We start from the raw sequence: 20699 nt of genomic DNA, 5'->3' as shown, positions 1-20699 counted from the left end.
TCAACCCCTTTCACAGTTCTAAACCTTGTGACCATCACTAGATACTATCCCCAGCCAAACAATTCCTTTGCCCCCATGGCACACAGCCTTGAGTGCACCTCTGAGTTGCTGACGGTGTTGATTGGAGAGGAGGTCATATTTCATATGATGCCACCTCACCCTACCTACTGCTTCTCAACATAGGACAAAGGCACGCAGGAGTGCAGTTGTCAAGTGGGGTGTAGGCTCGATCTGAAGCCCATTCCACGTGCTTGACTTGGAGACGCAGAGGTTCTGGGTTTGGGTGGTGGATCCTTTGAGAAAGAAATGGATGAACTGTTTGAACAGTGACGGAGGAGGGCTGTTGCCAAAGAATAATTTAAGAGAGGTCATGGGTTTATTAACAAAAAGCAATTAAATTTCATGAAAACAAGCAATGGAATTTCTGGCATCCTGACTTCACACGAATGAGGATAGCAAATGGATGTCTATCCAAATAGGACCATTTAAAATGCGTACTTGGCAATGACTTTAACGTTGTATTCCAAGGGTCTGGTTGGTGGACCAGCACCTAAGTCTTATCATTGTGTTCCTTCTTCCATTTGTGTGGCACTTTTGAGTGGAGAGGATTTAAACTACCTGGAAGTCTGCTCTGCGTCTTTGACAGAGGACATGCAAACAGTCACAGGGGAAGGCACACAAGGTGGCAATCTGCACGATTAAACACTTATGACTTAACCCCAACAGGCTTCATGAGATGAAGTCTGGATGCACAAAGAAACAGATAGATGAGAAAAGTAGAAATGTGATCTGAATGACAAAGAACCAAGGCGTCTGTTCCTCCCAGCTGCAGGGCAGAGGTGTGCACGCATGCCACGTGTGCGGTGAGAGGGATTCGAAAAACCCTCGAGGGCATGTGTTCTCTTGGGCCTCCCTTGTTAATTAAAAATTATGAGTGTCTTTCCTCCTACTTGAAACCACTCAGAAAGATCAACCTGACTGGGGGATGTGGGTTTTGCTGGGATTAGGAAACCCATGGCCTCCATACGATGGTGTGGAGTGGAATGATGCCAAAAGCATCTGTGTACAGAAACCACCCATCTAGCTGGGCAGGAGGAGATGACCAAGAGACTTGCTCACCAAAACAAACAGGCCGTGAGTGATACTCAGACCGGAGTGAAGGACATACAGGACGCTGGTGTTGGCGTGTCTCCTGAAAGTATCCACAGAGTCAACACCCTTGGAAGAGGCACAGGTCTCCTGTGCTCTATGCCAAGGAGGCTGTGTTTACTGATGTCTCTATTCCCTCAGCTCTAAAATGGGCATGAAGCTAATCCTCGATTAGATCAGAGGATGGCCTCTGATTTGGTGCTGGAAGCCGAAGCCCAGAGAGGTCAAGTGCTTCGCCCAAGGTCACACAGCTAGTAAGTGGCAGAGCTGGGGGGTGGGGGAACAAGGCAGGTCTCTTCCTCCGCCGTGCTGCCTGCCACCAAAGATTCTTTAAAAAGGTTTAGAAGCGCTTCATATATATACCAGGTGCTGTGACATTTATCTAACAAGAATTTGCTTGGGTGTGGGGCTGAAAAATGTGCTTTGGGCCAATCAAGCAGTTGAAAGAGGAGGCGGTCTGGAGAGCATTATTATTCTGATAATTTGCTGTTGGTGTAGGAGAGGGAGGAGTTGGGTAGGAGGCACCAGGGTGTAGACCTCGGGCTGTGGCCAGGAGAAGGGAGACAGGGAGAAAAAGGCGCGTTCCTAAAGACACTGCAATCCGCTTTCTGAGGTACATCTTTCTGAGACGAGAAACTGCCTACAAATGACCTGACCTCCCCCCCAAAACCGCTGGCTGCGATAGAAATGTTGGCCCCCCCCCCCCGCCCCCCAGCCTCCTTTCCTGGACCTCTGTTGCCCATGAGAAATTAGGAAAAAGAAAAGCCAGATTCCTAAGAACCTTCCTGGAAGAAAGAGCTGTTACGGGTGGGTGTCGGCGCTTACATATGCTGCTTTGAAAAAACATTTTGTTTTGTTCATGTCTGTATGAAAACAGCGACGGCTGGAAGCTGTCCCTTCAGAAGAAGGCAGGGTTGGTGTGCTCGATGACGCAGCGCTTGCAGTGGCGTTTCACGAAGCGCAGGGCCTCCACGGACACCTCGCAGTCCTGCACGTTCAGCATCTGCAGGTCGAAGCAGTTGGCCGCCACGATCTGCAAGCCCTGGCCCGTGATGCTCTCGCAGGACTTGAGGCTGAGCCGCTTGAGATTGAAGCAGTTCAGGGCCAGGCACTCCAGGCCCGTGTCGGAGACCAGAGGGCATTTGCCGATGTCCAGAGACTTGAGTTTCGCGCAGTTCTTGGCGAGGTACTCCACGCCGTGGTCCGTGATGCCCTCGCAGCCCCTCGCGTTGAGGTAGCGCAGCTTGCCGCAGTACTTGGCCACGTAGCGGATGCCCACGTCGGTGACGCGGCCGCAGTGGGCGATGCTGAGGTACCGCAGGCGGGACTCCAGCTTGGCGATCTCTCGCAGGCCGAAGTCGCTGACGAAGCGGCAGTCGCTGACGCTCAGCTCCTTGATGGAGGCGCAGTAGATCATCAGGTAGCGGAGGCCCTCGTCCGTGAGACGGACGCAGCGGCGCAGGTACAGGTGGGTCAGCTGCGTGCAGTGCGCCGCGATGGTGTGCAGGCCTTCGTCCTCCAGCACGAAGCAGTCCGTCATGTCCAGGTAGCGGATGGAGATCTGTTTGCCGTGCAAGGGGGACAGTTTAATGGAGGCCTCCCGGGTCAAGCTGATGCAGGTCACTTTGGAGCAGCCTACACGAAGAGACAGAACACACGCTCAGAGCGACCTCCGAGAATGGGGGGTGCGGGCGCAGCTGGGGGACTCCTTTACGGATTCCTACCCCTCTCTGGATTCAGGTCCTGAGGTTACCCCTTCCCTTCCCAGCCCCTACGGAGGAGGAACGCAAGAATGGGCTTTCCATGTTCATCATTTAATGACTTTGGGTTTAAGAGGCTTTGGGGCTCTAGAATCAGAAAGATAACGGTTCCAATTCCAGATCCATCACTAGTTGCCTGACGTTGGGCAAATCAATCCTTCTCGGTACTTCCTTTGTCTTAAAATAAGGACGATCACGTTCCCTGCAAGGTGGCTGTGAAGAGGCAATGAGACCATGTGTGTAAATATCCTGCCCTGGCCCTGGAAAGTTCGGGAAGCTCAGTAAAGGTTAGTTCTCACCCTACAATGGTCTGGTCCAAAGAAGTGAGATATGAGATAGAAGGGTTGGCCATGACCTGGGTGTGGCAGAAAGAGAGCACTGGCTTGGGAATCACAAACCAGTTCAGATCTACTTTTTATGGCCTGAGGCAGGAGGCTCAACTTTCCTGAGTCTCAAGACTCTCCTGTGAAATGAGAATGAGTAGCTGGCGTGCCTCCAGGGGGTATAATGAGGATGCAACAAGAGATAATGGATACGGACGTACTTTGAAAACTATGGCAAGTGTATATATCAATAGTTATTAGTCTAACAAGGTGGCCGTCTAGGGATTCAGTTCAACCCTCTTTGGTCAGGGAAGAACAATTGTGTCATCGGGGTTATTCCTCTAGCCCCTCAACCGGTTTCCCTGCCCTGCCCTTACCCTCTATGGTCTATTCTCCTCACAGCAGCCAGAGAGATTCTGGAAAACAGAATTCCATCTATATCATGCTCAAAGCCTTCAGAAGGCACCCATCTCACACCACGTGTAAAATCGAAAGGGGCCTCCAAGGACCTGCACCCCCGTGCCCTTATCTCTTACCCCCTCTTCCAACCCTACTGGCCCCCTCGCTGGTTCCCAGATGGCTCAGGTGCCCCCCTGCCTCACATGTGTGCACTGGACAGGGTTTCCTTGGATAGTGCCATGGGCCACCTCCACTTTCTTAGGTCTCTGAGCAAATGTCCTTTTATTGGACAATTCTTCCTTCTTCACTCTGTATGAACTAGTATCCCCACTTATTTTCAGCACTTGTTATCACCTTGAGGCACTATATATTTATTTATTCACTTATGTATTTGCTGTCATCACTCTGGAGTGTAAGCTCCTGAGAAAAGGGACTCTGCACTGTTCACCACTGTATCCCTCATACCTGGTTCATAGCTGGTGCTCACTGAGTATCTGTTGAATGAATGAATGATTTATAGAGTGCGTACAGTCTTTTCTAAGAAGACCTGATGGGATAATCCAACTTCCAACATTTAAATGTCCTCGGGACTTTGACCGTGGCTGATGTATATCTACATTGAAAAACTGATTGTCTGTTTTATAGTTAATTATAATGCCTCTTATTTATGTTGAATTATGAAGTTTACAAAGTGCTTTTATAAACATTTTCTCACTTGGTTCTTAAAAAAATCCATTTTACAGATAAGGAAATTAGTGCTGAGGAAGATATCTTTAGATGCCTCTCGAAACACTGTTTCCAACCTCCCTTCCCCTAAGAGTGTCTGTGTGTATATGCATTTTATATGCATATATTTATACTATATATTATATAATTATTATATATTTTATATATAATGAATATTATATATATAATATATAATGAATATATAATGACATATGAAACCCTCATTTAATTGTGTATTTCAGTTCATTGGCTATTACTCTTTAAAATATGTACAGTATATTTTTCGTATATGTATATAATTAATATCCATAGCTGATCCACATTATATAAATAAATGTATATGTATACATATATTTCATTCTGCTACATAGACCGCATATATACTTTTCATTTTCTCTCTGCTTTCCCCAAATCCCTCTGGCAGCTCTAAAGCCAGGTGCCTCAACCCTGGCAGCTCTGTGCCTTGGTTGATGACGTCATCTCCAAGGCTTCTAAATGACCACGTGACAGTGCTAACTGGGACTTTTCCTCCCACTCCTGGCAGGCTGCCCAGGAAACTCTTATAAAGTTCAGGTCATGGGAATAATGAGGTTCAGAAGCCATGTGCTACCAAGTCAAAGAATTTCAGGAAGGAGCAAAGCATATACTCCAACACTGGAGAACAAAGATGCAGCTTGTGTCAAGGTTGCCCACACTACTCCAGTGGGCTCCGTGGTTTTGCGGAACGTGGTTGGTACCCTTCAACTGTAACTTTGAAATCTTCCTTTATTTTGAATTTCTTTTTTATACTGACTGGGATCCTGCTTATGCTGAATTTATATGTTCACAGTAGTGGCTGCCCATCTGTGATGCCTGTGAAGGCACTTCGTTTTTCAAGATCATAGGACAACGTTTGTTCCTAAACTCTTAGTTCCAGTTTCCTATTAAAAAAAAAAAATCTAGTAAAATCTGCTGCACTCCAGGGAGGATACTCTATTTGGTCCAGGGAAATATCAATATATGCTTGGTTTTTGAAACTAAGCCCCAAATTTAATGAAATGCTAGCTGAGCTCAGTTTTGGTAAAGACACTATTTTGATATGCTTGCATCATTTTAGATCAATAATTTAAAATTTAAGCTTTAGCCTTAATTCTTACAGATTTGCTAAGTTTGGGTTGAAAAGAAAGTAAACTGGTTCATGGCTCAGTAGGTAATATCTGTGGCTAGTGGATGCATTCATATATAACAGACATGGAGAGAACCTGAGAAATCATTCAATTTAAACTTCAGTTTTTTTTTTTGTTTTTTTTTTTTAAATTTATTTATCAGTAATAGTGGCTCACGGGCTTAGTTGCTCCGTGGCATGTGGGATCTTCCCAGACCAGGGCCCGAACCCGTGTCTCCTGCATTGGCAGGCAGATTCTCAACCACTGCGCCACCAGGGAAGCCCTAAACTTCAGTTTTTAAAGATGAGGCATCTCAGATTCAGTGAGATTACAGGACTTGTACAGTCAGACTAGGGAAAAGTTTCCTGATCCAAGGTTTCTAATATAGCAGGGATGGTATATATAGCATGCAATTGATGAATTGCATGAGAGATTTACAGTAGATGTGTCTGCATGAAGTGAATATTTAGACACTGGGGCATCAGAAGTCTTGGGAGTGGTGATACCTATATGGGGATTCTTGGAAGAGCAAAACAATTTTAATACACAGATACGGAGCTCAGGTAGTATAAGGTAATAGTATGAGTAAATTCGAGAGACAAGAAAGCATAGAGGCAGAGGGGGAGTGAGGAGTGTTGATAGGCTAGAACATAGGATTTAATGGCAACTAAGATGGGAATGGTCCATTGGGATCAGATCTTGGGGGCCTGCCTTAACATTCAGGGTAAGGAGTAGGGATATTACACAACAGAGAGTGAACAGTATGGGTTGAACAAATCTGGGGATATCTTCAATTAATTCCAGATTTGGTTCAGCCACAAATATGCTCTTCATTACCACTTCCTCTCATTATTGGGGTAATATCTACTTCTCTGGGATATAAAAGGCCAGATGAAGACCAACTACTGTCATTGAAGACCAACTACTGCCTTGCAAGCATGTTAATAACTATGACAATCCAAAAATGATGATAACAGTTATGATTTATTGAATGCTTACTACATGGTTTTCAGCAGAACACACATGTGAGGACTTACCATGAATTAACTCATTTACTCCTCCCAACGAACTCAGTTTTACTGGTGAGGAAGTTTTAGTCACTGCACACAGCTTCCTAAATGCTTGCTCAGAGTATTAACCAATGACAACTTTGTTTGAACCCTTCAGAGGTCAAGATGACTGTTTAGGGCTTTGACACCCCTCTGTTCACTTAATTATAATATCGTTAAGTGCAGAGATAAAATATGCCTCATTTTTTGCCCACATAAAGCTCGTAATGAATTGAGAGAAAGGAATCTGGGAATATACAAGTATAAAGTTGCAAAACCCAGTAACACTCTACCTGCTTATACTCAAAAGGTAGACACCTGGGAGGAAACCTTCAGCTTACCGGGCATCAGGCAGGGAAGGCTTTACTTAAGGGATGCTGCACTGGGGGTCCAGCAATGAGAAATCTGTTAAGAGGGCTGCTGGGGAGAGGCAGGGGGCAGAGGAGGGAATGGCACGCAGGTCAGAGAGTGCCCACACATCACAGTGTGCACAGACATGATGTGTTTGGGAAATGCAACTGGTTCTACAGAAGGGAGCACTAAGGTTCCATAGGAAAGGCGTGAGGTTTGAACTTGAAAAGGGCAGCTCATGAAGGGCCATATATACTCTGCTGAGGAACTTTTTCCTGTATGTCATGAGGAGGAATTGGAGATTTTATGCAGGAAAACGGATGGTTAGACTTGCAGTTTGAAGACATCCCTTTGGAGGCTGGCCGTGTGGAGGGCGGGTTGATGAGGTTGAGATGGGTGTAGGGACAATGATGGGGGAAGCATGCATCCAGGCTGGCGGGTAGGGGAGAGGGACAGACTCAAGGTTCTGGGGAAGTAGAATCACAGGGACAGGATGCAACTGGTCTGATATAAAAGATTAGGAAGAGTAGTAACGAGGACTCCCAGATCTCCAATTACAGGGGACCCTTTTGAAGCCATTTCACTTGTAATAATCACAAGATTTTACACTTTAAAAATTGGTTAGTCTTAATATAGTCCATTGATGTTTAATGATGTTATTAATTGTGATGTTTAATTTTATGTGTCAACTTGACTAGGTGACGAAATGCCAAGATATTTGGCTAAGCCTTATTTCTGGTGTGCCTGTGAGCGTGTTTCTGGTTAAGATGAACATTTGAACCGGGGAACTCAGTCGAGCAGTCTTCCCTCCTCAGTGCAGATGGACACCACCCAATCTGTTGAGGGTCCGAATAGAACAGAAGGTGGAGGATGGAGAACCCTCGCTCTGCCTGAATGTTTGAGCTAACACGTTGGTCTTTTCCTGCCTTCGGACTGAGACTTACACCATCAGCAACCCTGGTTCTCAGACTTTTAGACTCAGACCAACTGCATCACTGGTCTTTCTGGGTCTCCAGCTTGCAGACGGCAGACCGTAGGACTTCTCAGATGCCGTAATTGTGTGAGCCAATTCCTCTTAATAAATCTCTTTATATATATACTATTGGTTCTATTTCTCTGGAGAACCCTGACTAAACTTTAATAAAAGGTAATAAGTGATGATAATGAAAAAACACTAGAGCTAGTTATAGTAACTTTCAATGACTTGAAAAGACAACTTTCAAGGGATGGGAGGGGCAGTCTCACGTCCTCTGGGGGAATTAGGCTCTAGACCAGCGATGAGTCTTCCAAAGTCAAGTTTATTGCCATTGAGAAGGTGGTCACTGTCAGAGACCAGATGTGAGAACCAAATGGAACAAGGCATAGGTGAAATCACAATTTCTAGATTCCCTCAGAACCGGAGGGCGCTGTTCAGAGGTGGTGATACAAATCCATCCCTATGGCTTGTTGGGTCCTTCAAGTTCATCTACATGAAAATACCCATCACCACTCCTGCCAATATCTACAATTATGTGCTCTCGGTGAGTTAGAGCTTCCCCCGTGTACACAGTCTTTATATACCCAGATCACAGCGTGTCATCGGAAGACATGTGAGGAAGATACACAAATATTTTAGGTTCTGCAATGGGGCATGTTGATAAAGACGAAGGGCACCAAGGCTTACATAATGGTTAGCAAAGGGACCAAGCAGGATCCATACACTCAGGCTAGAAGCCCAGAAATTTCCATTCTCAAATAGCCAAAGTAGTTTCTGCATTTCTGCATTTCAAACGGACTCCAAGGACAGAACACAATTACTTGCAGCCTGTACTGAGGGTGCATGGGGTGCCCCTTTAACAAAGATGAGGATTCCAAAAATGAGTCATTTTCTAATCTGAGAAAATGAGGTGTTTATAAAAGAGGCCCACAAGCTTCACAATCTTAGCCTTTTAAAGAATCCAATCCCTTAGCCCCCCGTCCCCTTTTTTTTTTTTTTTAAACGAAGAGGAAACACATCTAGAGAAAGCTGTGAATTGTCCCAAATCACAGAGTTTTGAAACTAGTTTCTACAACATCACAATGCTTTCTTTTTCCAGAATTCCTTGGGGGGAAAATGTAAGAAAACCTTTTCGTTTCCTGCTTCTTTATGCCAACAGCTGCTCATGACGAACTGAACATAAGGTTTCTACGGCTTTGTCCTGGAGCCAGCTGAAGGAGGGGGGGCAAAGAGCTGCTTTCCAGCAAGGGAAAGAATCTGCGAGAAATAATTGACTGTCATCTGAAATATTTTCAGATGTCGGTTTTCAAAAGAGAGAGCGAGCTCAGAGAGGAGACTTTTACCTCAGCTTTTGCTGGAGGGTATCATTTACCTCAGATGCTTGTAAATCCCCAATTCTGTTTATTCACCCGTCACAGTGGTTTTTACTTCTTGACCCTCTTCCCCAACAATCCCTGAGGTTGTAGCTCACGCTGTTCATGTCTTTAACTCCCTGATGCATCTTACACATTTCAGCCTCTCGAATGTTCGTCTTCTGACCGAGCAGTGAATGAGATAAAGAAAGGCTGTCAGTCCGGCTGGATCCACGTCTGGCGCCTAAGTATGAGTCTGGGTTTTAATTCTTCCTGCCTGAGAGAGGGCTTCAAGCAAAGCAGCCATGCTGGGATTTCCTTCATTTTTAAAAGGAACTAAAAAGGCTCTCCCTGGTGGGCCCTAACCTTGCACTACTAATTGAGAACTGTGCTTGAGAAAAGGTGCAAAATCAACCCAAGGCCGAGGAGAGTAGGGGTGAAATATGAAGAGATGCTTGGCCATGATGGATTTTCCCCAATGTCTGCAAAATGGTGAACAATCACAATCACAGGCCACAACACAGAATCTGCTTACACACAGCTCTCAGGCTCCATGAAACAGTAACCAGTGGACGTCAGGGCAGTTTCTAAACTACCTCCGTTTGAGTTAGAGAGTGGGTTCCTATTTATCTGTGATTAGATATTTAGTTCCCATTATCTACGGTTGCTCTGAAATTACTTTGAGAAGGATGGGGAGGAAAGACACACTTAAAAGTCACCCCAACTTGAACTGCCGGACAAAAGGTGCCTCTAGTTCCTCTAAGAAGTTGACATCATTTGATGAAAGGCATACCTCTGGCCCCCAGGGTCATGATTCCGTAAAGACAGTTTTTCAGGAAGAAGAGGAGTCAGCCTCCTGACCCCTGGCTATCACAAGGGGGACCCGTCCCAGGTGGCAGTGTCCTTTACGGGTTCGGGATGGTGCACTGGGAAGGGCCTGCCGATGGCAGGGCAGTGGCCACCTACCTGACACATCCAGGTGCTCCAGATTGGGACAGAGGGACACCACATCGAAGACTGCCTCGTTGGAGATATTGTAGCAGCCCGAGACTTCCAGCCGCCGGAGCTCCGGGCAGCACTGGGCAATGGTGTAAAGACCTCGGTCCGTGAGCCGCCTGCAGCCGCTGACACTTACGGTTTCCAGCATGAGACAGACGTTGGGTGTGTCCTGACAGAGCCTGCGGGTCAGCACCTTGAGGGCGCGGTCCACGTTGATGGTCTCGCCCGTCAGGCGGATAGTCCTCCAGAGGCGCGGGTCCCAGGCCAGGTTGTACCAGCGGCGGCACACGCGGGCGCAGCGGCACAGCTGGTTGGTGGGCAGGAAGGAGAAGATCTGCACCATGGCGTGGTCCGGGAGCCGTTCCATGCTGGCCTGCTCCTTCTGGGGCCGGGAGGCGAGCCGGATGAGCGGGTGGGTGAGGCGGGTCGGGGGCGGGGAGTGGACCATGGCCACCGTCTCCCCGGTGATGGAGGACGAGGAGGTGGACGAGCCCCTTCCATTCTGAAATCCCGGCAGGTTGGGTGGACATATCAGGGCTGGGCTGGGCGTGCTCAGTGTGCGCATGCTCAGGTCGGAGTCTGGCAAAGGACACAGAGCAAAGGGTTAAGGATGGCCGGAGCGGAGCCCCGGGAAGGAGGCAAGGGAGGTGACACTCATGCCACTGACATCCTTCCTGGGCCGACCCCTGCTGAATCCATCACCGGAAGTGGAAGCACATGCATGTTTCACCCATTCCAGAAAAGGGCTAATCCTCCAATATTTACACCCGCGGTGGGCAAACTATCTGTAAAAGGCCAGATAAGAAATAGCTGAGGCACTGCAGGCCATATGGGTTCTGTCTCTGCTGCAATTACTCAACCCTGCTGTTTTAGTGCAAAAGCTGCCATAAACAATATGTAAACAAGCAGTCGTGGCTATTTTTCCATAAAATTTGTCCTGTAAAAACAGATCAGCTGATTTGGCCCAGCTGACCTTTGATCTATGTTAATGGTGATTATCTAAAGGGCACAAGGGCTATAGTTTGCTGACCTTTGATCTACGTTAATGGTGATTATCTAAAGGGCACAACTTCAAAGTTTCATTATTTCTATACTGGGAAGAAAGCTCATATATTATGAACACAAACTGATTTACCTTTCTGATTATACTTTAGTTAGGCAGATGATCATGCTTCATTTACGAATGAGGGGAATGTGTTTCACAAAAGGGGAAGACTGGCCAGCAGGTATAGAGAACATTTGCTGTCTTTGCCCTCACCTGCCCCCTGGGGTTCAGTCCCCCGTCTTTTGATAACGGTACCCCAAACTCTGCGGTCTGAGTTCTGGAGAGCCCCTGCTTCCTTCCTCCGTTAGACCTGGCACCTCAGATGGTATTTCCTGGCCTTGAATATCTGTGGCAATACTTATTTTTCCTTCTTATTGATCATTCCTCCCTTTGCATTTGAATAATGTGACTCATATTCTGTTTCTCAGAACCAGAAAGATCACTTGATGAAGATGCAAGTGGTTTTTAAGTTTATGAGGGATTGAGAGTTCTTTAGAATACTGCTTTAAGAAGTCTGCTCATTTCATAGCTGCCCCTCTCCCAACCTTGAGAGACATATATACATATATACGGAAGAATTTATTCTCGTGCTATATAAATATATTTATATAGTATATATTTTACATATTTAGATGGATAGATTTATTTAGGAAGACATTTATTCTCTTTCTAAATATGTTTATATATTTCATACAGATGTGTGAATATACATTTATATATATATAGAGAGAGAGAGAGAGAGAGAGAATGAATTTACCTCCAAAATACATATTTCTTTATCTGTGAAATAAGTGAGTTGATCTAGATAATTTCTAAGTCATTTCCAGCTCTAATTATAGCTCTAAAGACTTAAACAAAAATTCTATCCTTGTGTGCTTTTTCACATTTCGTACCTTCAGAATTTTCAAACACTTGTCTTTTCATAGAACTTCCGGCAATAACATATAACACAAGAACTTCTGACACAGGACATCTCTGCCGTCTACTTGTAGTTTTCTTATTGATATACTTTTTCTACTTCTATGTTTTCTTTTGAATTTACTTCTCTGTAACCTAACACTGAGACTGTCCTACACATGTCCACCACTATTGCTCTTGGAGCATCCTTAAATTATTATCTGTACACCCCTCTCCCCCCGACACACCTATACATACACCTTGTCTGCCTCTTGAAATGCAAACACCTTTTGTGACTGAGTGCAAATGTCACCTCCACTAAGAATACTTCCTTAGTGTCTTTGAGATATAATTAATCCCTTCCCTTTTGAAATTCCCACCCTTTGTTATACAGGCATGTGTGAATTTATCTTTCCCTAATGTGCCTCATTGTATTATTTTTCTCACTTTTGCATTTCTCCCTATATCCCCATATCCTTTGTCATGTATCTTTGCAGTCTTCCTAGGCAGAGTATATTTCTTCCATCCAGTGATGTTGGCTTTGGCCATGTGACTTGCTTTGGCTAGTGAATATTAGGGGATGTGATTTGTCCAAAGCCATTTGTGTGGTTGGGCTTGCCCACCTGCTTCTGTCATCACCATGGGAAGAACATGCTTGGCTGGTCCACTCATCTTAGGATGACGAGAGGCCCATCATCTCATCAGATGAGCAGACAGAACTGGCCCCAACCTGCAGCTCAGGGCCAAGCTCAACCAAGCCCGGTTGGAGTCAACGGATGCCCAGATGAACCACAGACGTGGGAGCTAGAATACTGAGTTTTGGGATGATTTGTACCACAGTACTGCTGTGGCAACAGATGACAGATATGTCTTCTATTACACTAAAAACTCCTTTGAGACAGGATTAAATCCTTTTCTTATTTGTGTCCTGGCAGCCCCTGACGTAGGTTTATGGTACATAGTAGGTGCACATAAATGTCTTGAATTGAAAGGAAATATTTATATGTTTAAAAAGGATTAATATCTAGCTTGGCGTGTACTTTTCTATCCCAGGTGGTATACATACTGCATTTTAAGTCATTCATAAGAAAAGAAATATGTACCTCTCTCTTTTGTAATCAGCTACAATAAACAGTAAATCTTTAAGGAAAACCTTAAGTGTACACCAATTAGGGATTTCAGAACTGCCATCCAAGCTACCATGGTACTAACCATCATTACATAAACTCCAAGAATTGCCTCTGAAGTTACCATTTTTCTTAGGCAGTTGAACAACTTCTTTTGGACCAGGAAGGAGGGGCAATCTTAGGCTTTCAGCTCTGACATTTTAGCAGCTGTGAGGGCTCTGAAATCTCTCTCCTGCCTGCCTACATTCTGTTCGTCTTGAGAGAGAAGACACTTAATTGTTCTGTGGAGACCTGCACGGCTTGATTTAGGCCCCCAAGGAATGAACTATACTTACGATGGAGGTGGAGGTGGATTCCTAAAACCTGCATCTATAACGGGTTCACTTTTCGTCGCTCTTTCATCCTCCCAGCGCTGGATTATAGGAATGCATCCAGATTGCCTAGCACGGCTGTGCATTTAGTAACGTTTTTAGTTTCTTCCTTTCTTTTCTTTGCCAATAATCATGCCCTGGTATTAAGGGAATTCACACTCAGAAAAAGATGGCAGTCTGGCACCTCCGTGGGGAACATTCTGCCCTGGGAGACTCAGGGGCACAGTAATGGCTCTCCTCTCTAGCGCTTGGCAACAGGATTCTCATCAGTAATTCATGACGGCTCTGGACTGCTCCCCAAGGTGGGAGGAGAGTAGGGGAGTCTGGGAGATTTCGGCCAGAAAACCTGGATGTGTCTTTTTCCAGAGCGTAAACCAGGTTTCTCTGAGTTTTTCCTATTTATTCTACAGTGGGTCAAAAACCCTCTGAGAATTTTTGAAAGGATACAGTTTGTCATAATTGAATAAATAGCACCCGATAATTATAAAAATAATGAAGAATGATGAGTAATGCTATGGTCTGAATGTTTCTAGCCCTCTCAAAATCATGTTGAGTGAATCTTAACCCCCAAGTTGATGGTACTAGGGGTGGGACCTTTGGGAGGTGATTAGGTCACGAGAGGAGAACCCTCATGAATGGGATGAGTGCCTTTATAAAAGAGACCTCACAGAGCTCGCTCTCACTTCTGCCGCGTGAGGTGACGGTGAGAAGGCAGATATCTACGAGGAAGTGGGCCTCCACCAAACACCGAATCCGCCAGCGCCTTGATCTTGGACTTGCAGCCTCCAGAACCGGGAGAAATACATTTTTGTTGTTTATAAGCCACCGAGTACCTTTTTGCAATAGTAGCCTGAACAGACTAAGACAAATAACACCTGGAGCTATTTATATCTAGATGTTGTCACAAAGTATCTTTTCTTGATATTTTACATCAAGAAACATATATATTTGGGGAAATAGAAATATACAAATATATTTTTTTCACAGAATACATGCACACATAAACACGTAAGCACAAATTTTTAATTTGGAAATAAATGCTATTATGGAAAAAATATGCATAGCTTGCCACACAGTTTCTTTTACCCTTTGATACTTGGAGCCATTTATTGCCACAAGGTATGATTTATATAAACAGGAAGTACTTTTTCCGTATAGAACGATCAAGAGTCCTAGAGTATAAATGTCTATGTGCCAGGAAAAGATAGTATGGCTTCAGATTCAAAACAAGGACCATTTCCGCTACCAAGTCACGCATTCCATGTGCCCATTGCACTGCGGAAGGACCTAATGCTCTCTTTGTACATAGTTTTTTCTCCTATGTCCTTTTCAGAGGACTGGCATCTAAATGGACATTGGCAACAGCTGCTAGTTTTTCTGATAGAGCTTAGAAACAAGGATGCTGATGCCCTGATACCTGGACACACACTCAGAGAGGAAAGGATCAAAGACAAATATTAAGATGAGAGAGTTAGAAGAAACCTGGAACCCTCCTCGTGGCCTTGTGACATTGCAAGACAAACAGAAGCAGAAAGAAAGATGACTTTATATGAACTTAGAATATGACTTTAGAATATTTTGTAGGAGTGAACATATTTTCATATCTGAATACCTATTCCAAGTGAATTTCTACCTATCTGATGTCTTGAGGGCAAACTCAACCTGTTCATCTTAGCAGTAGGGTGATACCCATTGGGAGATAACACAGTGTAACAATCACTGTGAGGATATTATCGCTACTTTTACTACATTGTACACTTTTGTATACATTTATATAAAAATTAGCCATTATACTACATCTTTCTTTACTGTCCCCCCTAGGCAAATGGTGAGATGCATGGATGATATATGGAAGAACTACCCTGCCAGGCATTATTTTGAGCAGGGAAAATAGCACTGGCAGAAAGTACCAAGTGAAATATACACCTCCAAAAGCTTCTATCAAGAATCAAATCTACTGATGCTTGCATTAAGTGTCCTTAGATTCTGAGAAGTCCTTTTGATAACTGGAAATGGGGATCACGAAATGGCACAGAGTAGCTTGTTTAAAAGCCCTTCCTCCCTGCTGCTTCTATGGTATCCACATGGCCATGAGGCGCAGATACCACCCACAGCGTTCTTGGCAAGAATCATTGGAAGGGGGGTATGCAAAAGCCGCTTGGATCACTTCTTTGAAGATCAAATGTCCCCTGAAATATCAGGACAAGGAATGCCCAAACTCTTAGGAGACAAATACATCTTCATCACATATGAAAAATTTCCAGAATGTAAAAGGTAGGTGGCTTTTTAAATTTACCAAGACTGCTGTCTACTCTGCAGACAATCTATGAGCAAACCTTTTTTCAAAAATAAATACATGAATTGATAACGGAATCAGTTAAAGGTAGACTCAATGAATTATTTCGTTGTAGGATGGATCAGTGAATGGAGGGATGGACAAACAGACAAAGCTATAAAAGGAAAAATGATAAAATCTGCAAAAAAGGACATGTTTGGTTAATTTCACATATAAAAATGGAATTGGAAAAGAGGTTGTCAGTTATGAATATGTAAGACTCTAAGAAAGATAGAGATGAACACATGTAAATGTCATGAAAGCAGAATGGGAGAATTTAAGGAGAAACAAACAATTTTTTGCAATAGGACATGTATTTTGTGGCATATCTGTGTCTCCTAATGGTATCAGGAAGCTGGATATATCCTCCAAACCGAAACAGAACATAAAAACACACACCACTGATGTCTTCAGGAAAATATACAGAATAAACTGCAAGGAATATATACATAGGGATAGACACTGGGTATGAAAATTCAGTAGGTTGGGATGCTGCAGATTCTTGGATTACAGATTTATAGGCAGAAAAGAAAGTGACGATTCATTTATTCACTGGATCATTTAACACACATGGTTACTGTTGCCTGAGTGCCCAGTGTGGTCTGGAAGGGAGGAGTTTTTGCACTTGAGTAGATTATAAAGCAAATGTTCCCAACCCACCTCCTTTCTGCACTGCAGCCCCATTCAAGTACGTCCACAGCAAAGACTCTGCCCTTTCCAATTGCTTGTAGCCTTTAGGGAGAGAGAAAAAAAGACTCTATGTTGAGAATGTGCCTGAATCACACAAAATCCAGGATGGAAAAGGATAGAAAAGTATGTCTAAGTCTGAAAAAATAGTCAGTTTTCAGGAGTCCAAGGTAAGGACAGTGAATATAAAATCTCCTAGAAGTGGAAAACATTTGAATTAAAGAATATTTTTGGTAAACTTCTGGATTTTCTCAAAATGAGGCTAATTTTCATTTCATACAATGGAGATCCTAAATCAAATGAATAGAATTATACTTTTTTATACTGATATTTTCATCTGTTGTCTAAAATAAGAGACAGTGGATACTTTAAGGTTTAAGAACTTGTGGCTCCATTAATAATTTCAAACATTTCCAAGTAAGTGATTTATGTGCAAACGATGTGTTTTATGTTGTTAAATTAAATATGTGAAGAATACCAAAAAGTATAGCTGTCTTTTTCTGGAGGGAAAACCCTATGAACTTTTATTCTCATGGTTTCAAAGGTCCTAGAAATTTTACCTCTTCAGTAATTATAGTACAGTATCAAAAATATTCAAGGCATCTCATGCATACATGCTTATTAGACACATTTTCTTCTAACTAGATAGCTGCCTGTTTTGTACAAGTTTTTATTTTCAAACCACTGCTGTTTACACTCTAGGAAGTCATATTTACATTACATTGGCCTTTCAATGTCAAAATTTACAAAGCTACTCTGCATTTTCCCCCTCTGATTACCAAAACTTTTGTGCAAGATGCTTTCCATTGTAAGTTGCCTTTCTACTCAAGAACTCTTGCCATAAAAAGCAAAGTTTCTTTTCTTAGCTTAAACTCAAGCTTAAAAAAATAGATCCATAAAACCTAGCTAGTGAAAAAAAAATACAATCTAAGAGATCTTTCTCTTCTTGTTTTATTTCAAAATATTTTCTTTTAATGTGGTTCACATCAAAGACACACCCTAGAACTTATTTGAGGTATTGGTTGCTATAAAGTGGAAATTTATACAGACAAGGTCAATCCTGCATTTTACCGGGAAGGAGTTACCTTTAGGACTCAAGGATTCTTGTTGGGAATGTCCTTCAGAAGGTGGCACCCCCCAGGATCAGATTATGGCTAAGACTTCTGCTCAAGAACAAAAACCCTGCTTTGTCAGTCACCTGGATCAGTCCTATAAAGGTAGAGGTATGGTGATTGGTCCCTGAAATCTTGACAAGGGCGTGAGGGTCCTCTCATATCAGGGGATATAGTCTAGTCCAACACCTGGCTCTATTTTTATGCCTAACACCAATTCCTCAATTTATCCAGTTTTTGACTCTAAACTGATTTGAGTGTGGAGTCTATTTTGTCCTTTAGTTCCTCTAAAAGAGAGAGAACAGTCACACTGCTAAGGAAGTTTTTAACCCATGTTGCCCTAAAAGCCATAAATATAATCAATGAAATGTAAAGAATGGCACCTTGGGAATCTATAGTGCAGATTGATTTCGCCTGCAACACTCAGTATCTAGAAAGGATCTTTTAGACAATTTATTCCCGAGGAAATATTAAGTGGCCTCAGAAACTATGTAAGAGTCCTGGATTATAATTCACAGCCTCCTTATGGCTTTATTTTTTGTTGAAATGATGACTTCCTAGTACTTTTTAAAAAATCTGTAAAATGGCAAAGGGAGATGACCTCATACTATTTATTCTTTAATGGAAAGTAGGATGTTTTATCCCTGAGTACCACTGCTACTAGATGCAACCCTTTTCAAAAGGTGAGGAGATATTCTCCTTTTGGTAGAGCATATTTTTAGAACCTCTTTAACCATTTGTTAATCTTCCTTTTTAATAAAAAGAAAGGTTCAGATTCAAAGTCTTTGACAGGCAGCAGTATTAAGCTAGCATTTAATAACATTTTAATGTTTTTAAAAAATTATTCTTTATAATTTATTCTTATTTAAAAAATCATTTAATTATGACTAACGATACTGGTCTTTCAAGTAAGGTTATGAATATTTGGCTTTTAAATAACTTAAGTTTACTTTTAAAAATATTAAGTGATAGTATTTAATAGTACAGGTGTGAGGAGATATGGCAAAAATCATGACGGCATTTGTAAATGTCTCAAGTTTAGGAAACACTGTTAAGGTGAAAAGAACATAGAAGACAGATGAACTTGGATTCTTGCCTCTGCTTTACTATGTGCAACTTGCATCATGTGAGACAAGTTGCTGAAACTCCAGGGGCCACCAACCTCCTCTTTTGTGAACTGGAAATAATTCCACCCACTTTACAGAGTAGTTAGGGTAGAGTCCATGAAAGGTTGAGATATTGCTATCTGTAGAAGTGTTTGACAAAAATTATAAATCTCTACTGAGGACCTCATGGGAAAGAATTTCTGGGCCCTCCTGCTATGGGGCTGAGTTTTTAGGGCCAGACTCTTCTGGATTTCCAGTGAGCAAGTCTCTTGGCCAACTTCTCCTGCCCCACTAGATTTCATGTATAGTCCCATCTTCATAAATTTCTTATTGTTGCCGCCACAAACCTTTGAAATGTCTTTCACGTCAATGGGGGGTGATAGGGGGAGGATAAAGATAAATAGAATATAGATAAAAATCCATGGTTAGAGCACAATGTACTTTTGGTGAACAAAATATGAGCATTGCATTTACTGGCAAAAGAATACTGTAATGGTGAAAGTCTACTCTCATAGTTTATTATAAAAATTTTTTTTTTATGTCACAGTGGACTGTTCTCTCCTTGAAATTTCTCCCCTGGTTTTGCAGCACCTTTCTCTCTTCTGCTTTTCCTTTCTCCTTCTCAGGAGCTGTTTTCTCACCCTCTTCCGTGGTGCACCACTTATACACCAGTGTTTCCACAGAGTTTCATCCTTAATTCTTCTGTTAGCACCTGCCCCCCTCCTCACCGTGGGCTCATGCACTCACACGGCTTCAGCAATTGCCTCTAAGCTAATGACTCCTGAAACTCAAGTTCCAGTCTAGACCATGCTCTTTCTGCGTCTCTCTCCCAAACATTAAACGCATATAGCCAAATACCTGCTAGACCAGTACTGCCTACTATGGTAGCCATAGCCATCTAAGGCTACTAGAAATTCAATTTATTAAAATTAACCTAAAAATTCAGCTCCTTGTGTGCACATTTCAGGACTCACTAGCCACATGTAGCCAGTGGCTATTGTACCAGACAGCACCGATATAGTACAATTCCATCACTGTAGAGAGTTCTACTGGACAATGCTATCTATACTAACTCTTTGCCACAAGTGTATCTCCAATACAATATGTACAAGACTGAATGCATCAATATCCTTTGGGAAACAACCTTTTCCTGTTACTTTCTGTATTGGTGTTAAGGTATCACTGCTGGTCAAGTTTGCCTCCTAAGCTGGAAATCTGGGAATCACCTTGAATCCTACCTATATCTAATAAGTTGTCAAGTCCCTCACTTTGATTAGTTTATGGAGCTAATATTCCCCTCCCTTTCTCTGTCTCCACTGCTACCTCCTCAGTTCAAGTCTTCAGCATCTCTGTCTTCTCTCAACAACTCCTTGACTGATAGTCCTTACTCTGGTCTTCGTTCCAATTCTCCAGCACTCTAATATAGCCCTGGCACTGCATTTAGAGTCAATTTTCTAAAATATGGTCCAAGTCCCCTGCAACAAAACCTTGAATGGCTCGTACCTTTTGTTGGGGTTTGAACTGGGTCCCCTACAAAGTTATGTTGAAGTCCTAACCCCTGGTACCTGTGAATGTGGCCTTATTTGGAAATAAAGTTCTTTGAAGATGTAATCAAGTTAAGATGCAGTCATACTCAATTAGGGTGATTCCTAATCTGATATAACTGGTGTCCTTACAAGAAAAGAAAACAGAGGCATAGGGAGAGAAAACACAGAAACAGACACAGAGGTAAGATGGTAGTATAAAGATCAAGGCAGAAACTGGAGTTATGCTGCCATAAACCAAGGAAC

General features: G+C 43.1%; 1 protein-coding gene across 4 annotated transcripts in view; it reads right to left on the bottom strand.

Moving 5' to 3' along the window:
* Positions 1–1867: 1867 nt before the first annotated feature.
* Positions 1868–20699, bottom strand: part of FBXL7 (F-box and leucine rich repeat protein 7) — a 418013-nt gene continuing 399181 nt past the window's right edge. For 3 of the 4 annotated variants that reach the window (XM_036849217.1, XM_036849218.1, XM_036849219.1), the window contains 2 exons: positions 10197–10808; positions 1868–2784 (listed from right to left, as the gene is read on the bottom strand). In XM_036849217.1, the coding sequence (XP_036705112.1) occupies positions 2048–2784; positions 10197–10808 (1349 nt within the window). In that variant the 3' untranslated portion in view covers positions 1868–2047. Of the gene's footprint in view, positions 2785–10196; positions 10809–16664; positions 16730–20699 lie in introns of those variants that run through there. The other variant, XM_036849220.1, reaches the window with a different exon arrangement.

The sequence above is a fragment of the Balaenoptera musculus genome, chromosome 3 (genome assembly GCF_009873245.2).
Source record: "Balaenoptera musculus isolate JJ_BM4_2016_0621 chromosome 3, mBalMus1.pri.v3, whole genome shotgun sequence".
NCBI classification, from domain to species: domain Eukaryota; kingdom Metazoa; phylum Chordata; class Mammalia; order Artiodactyla; family Balaenopteridae; genus Balaenoptera; species Balaenoptera musculus.
This window is presented reverse-complemented; position numbering and strand designations above follow the sequence as displayed.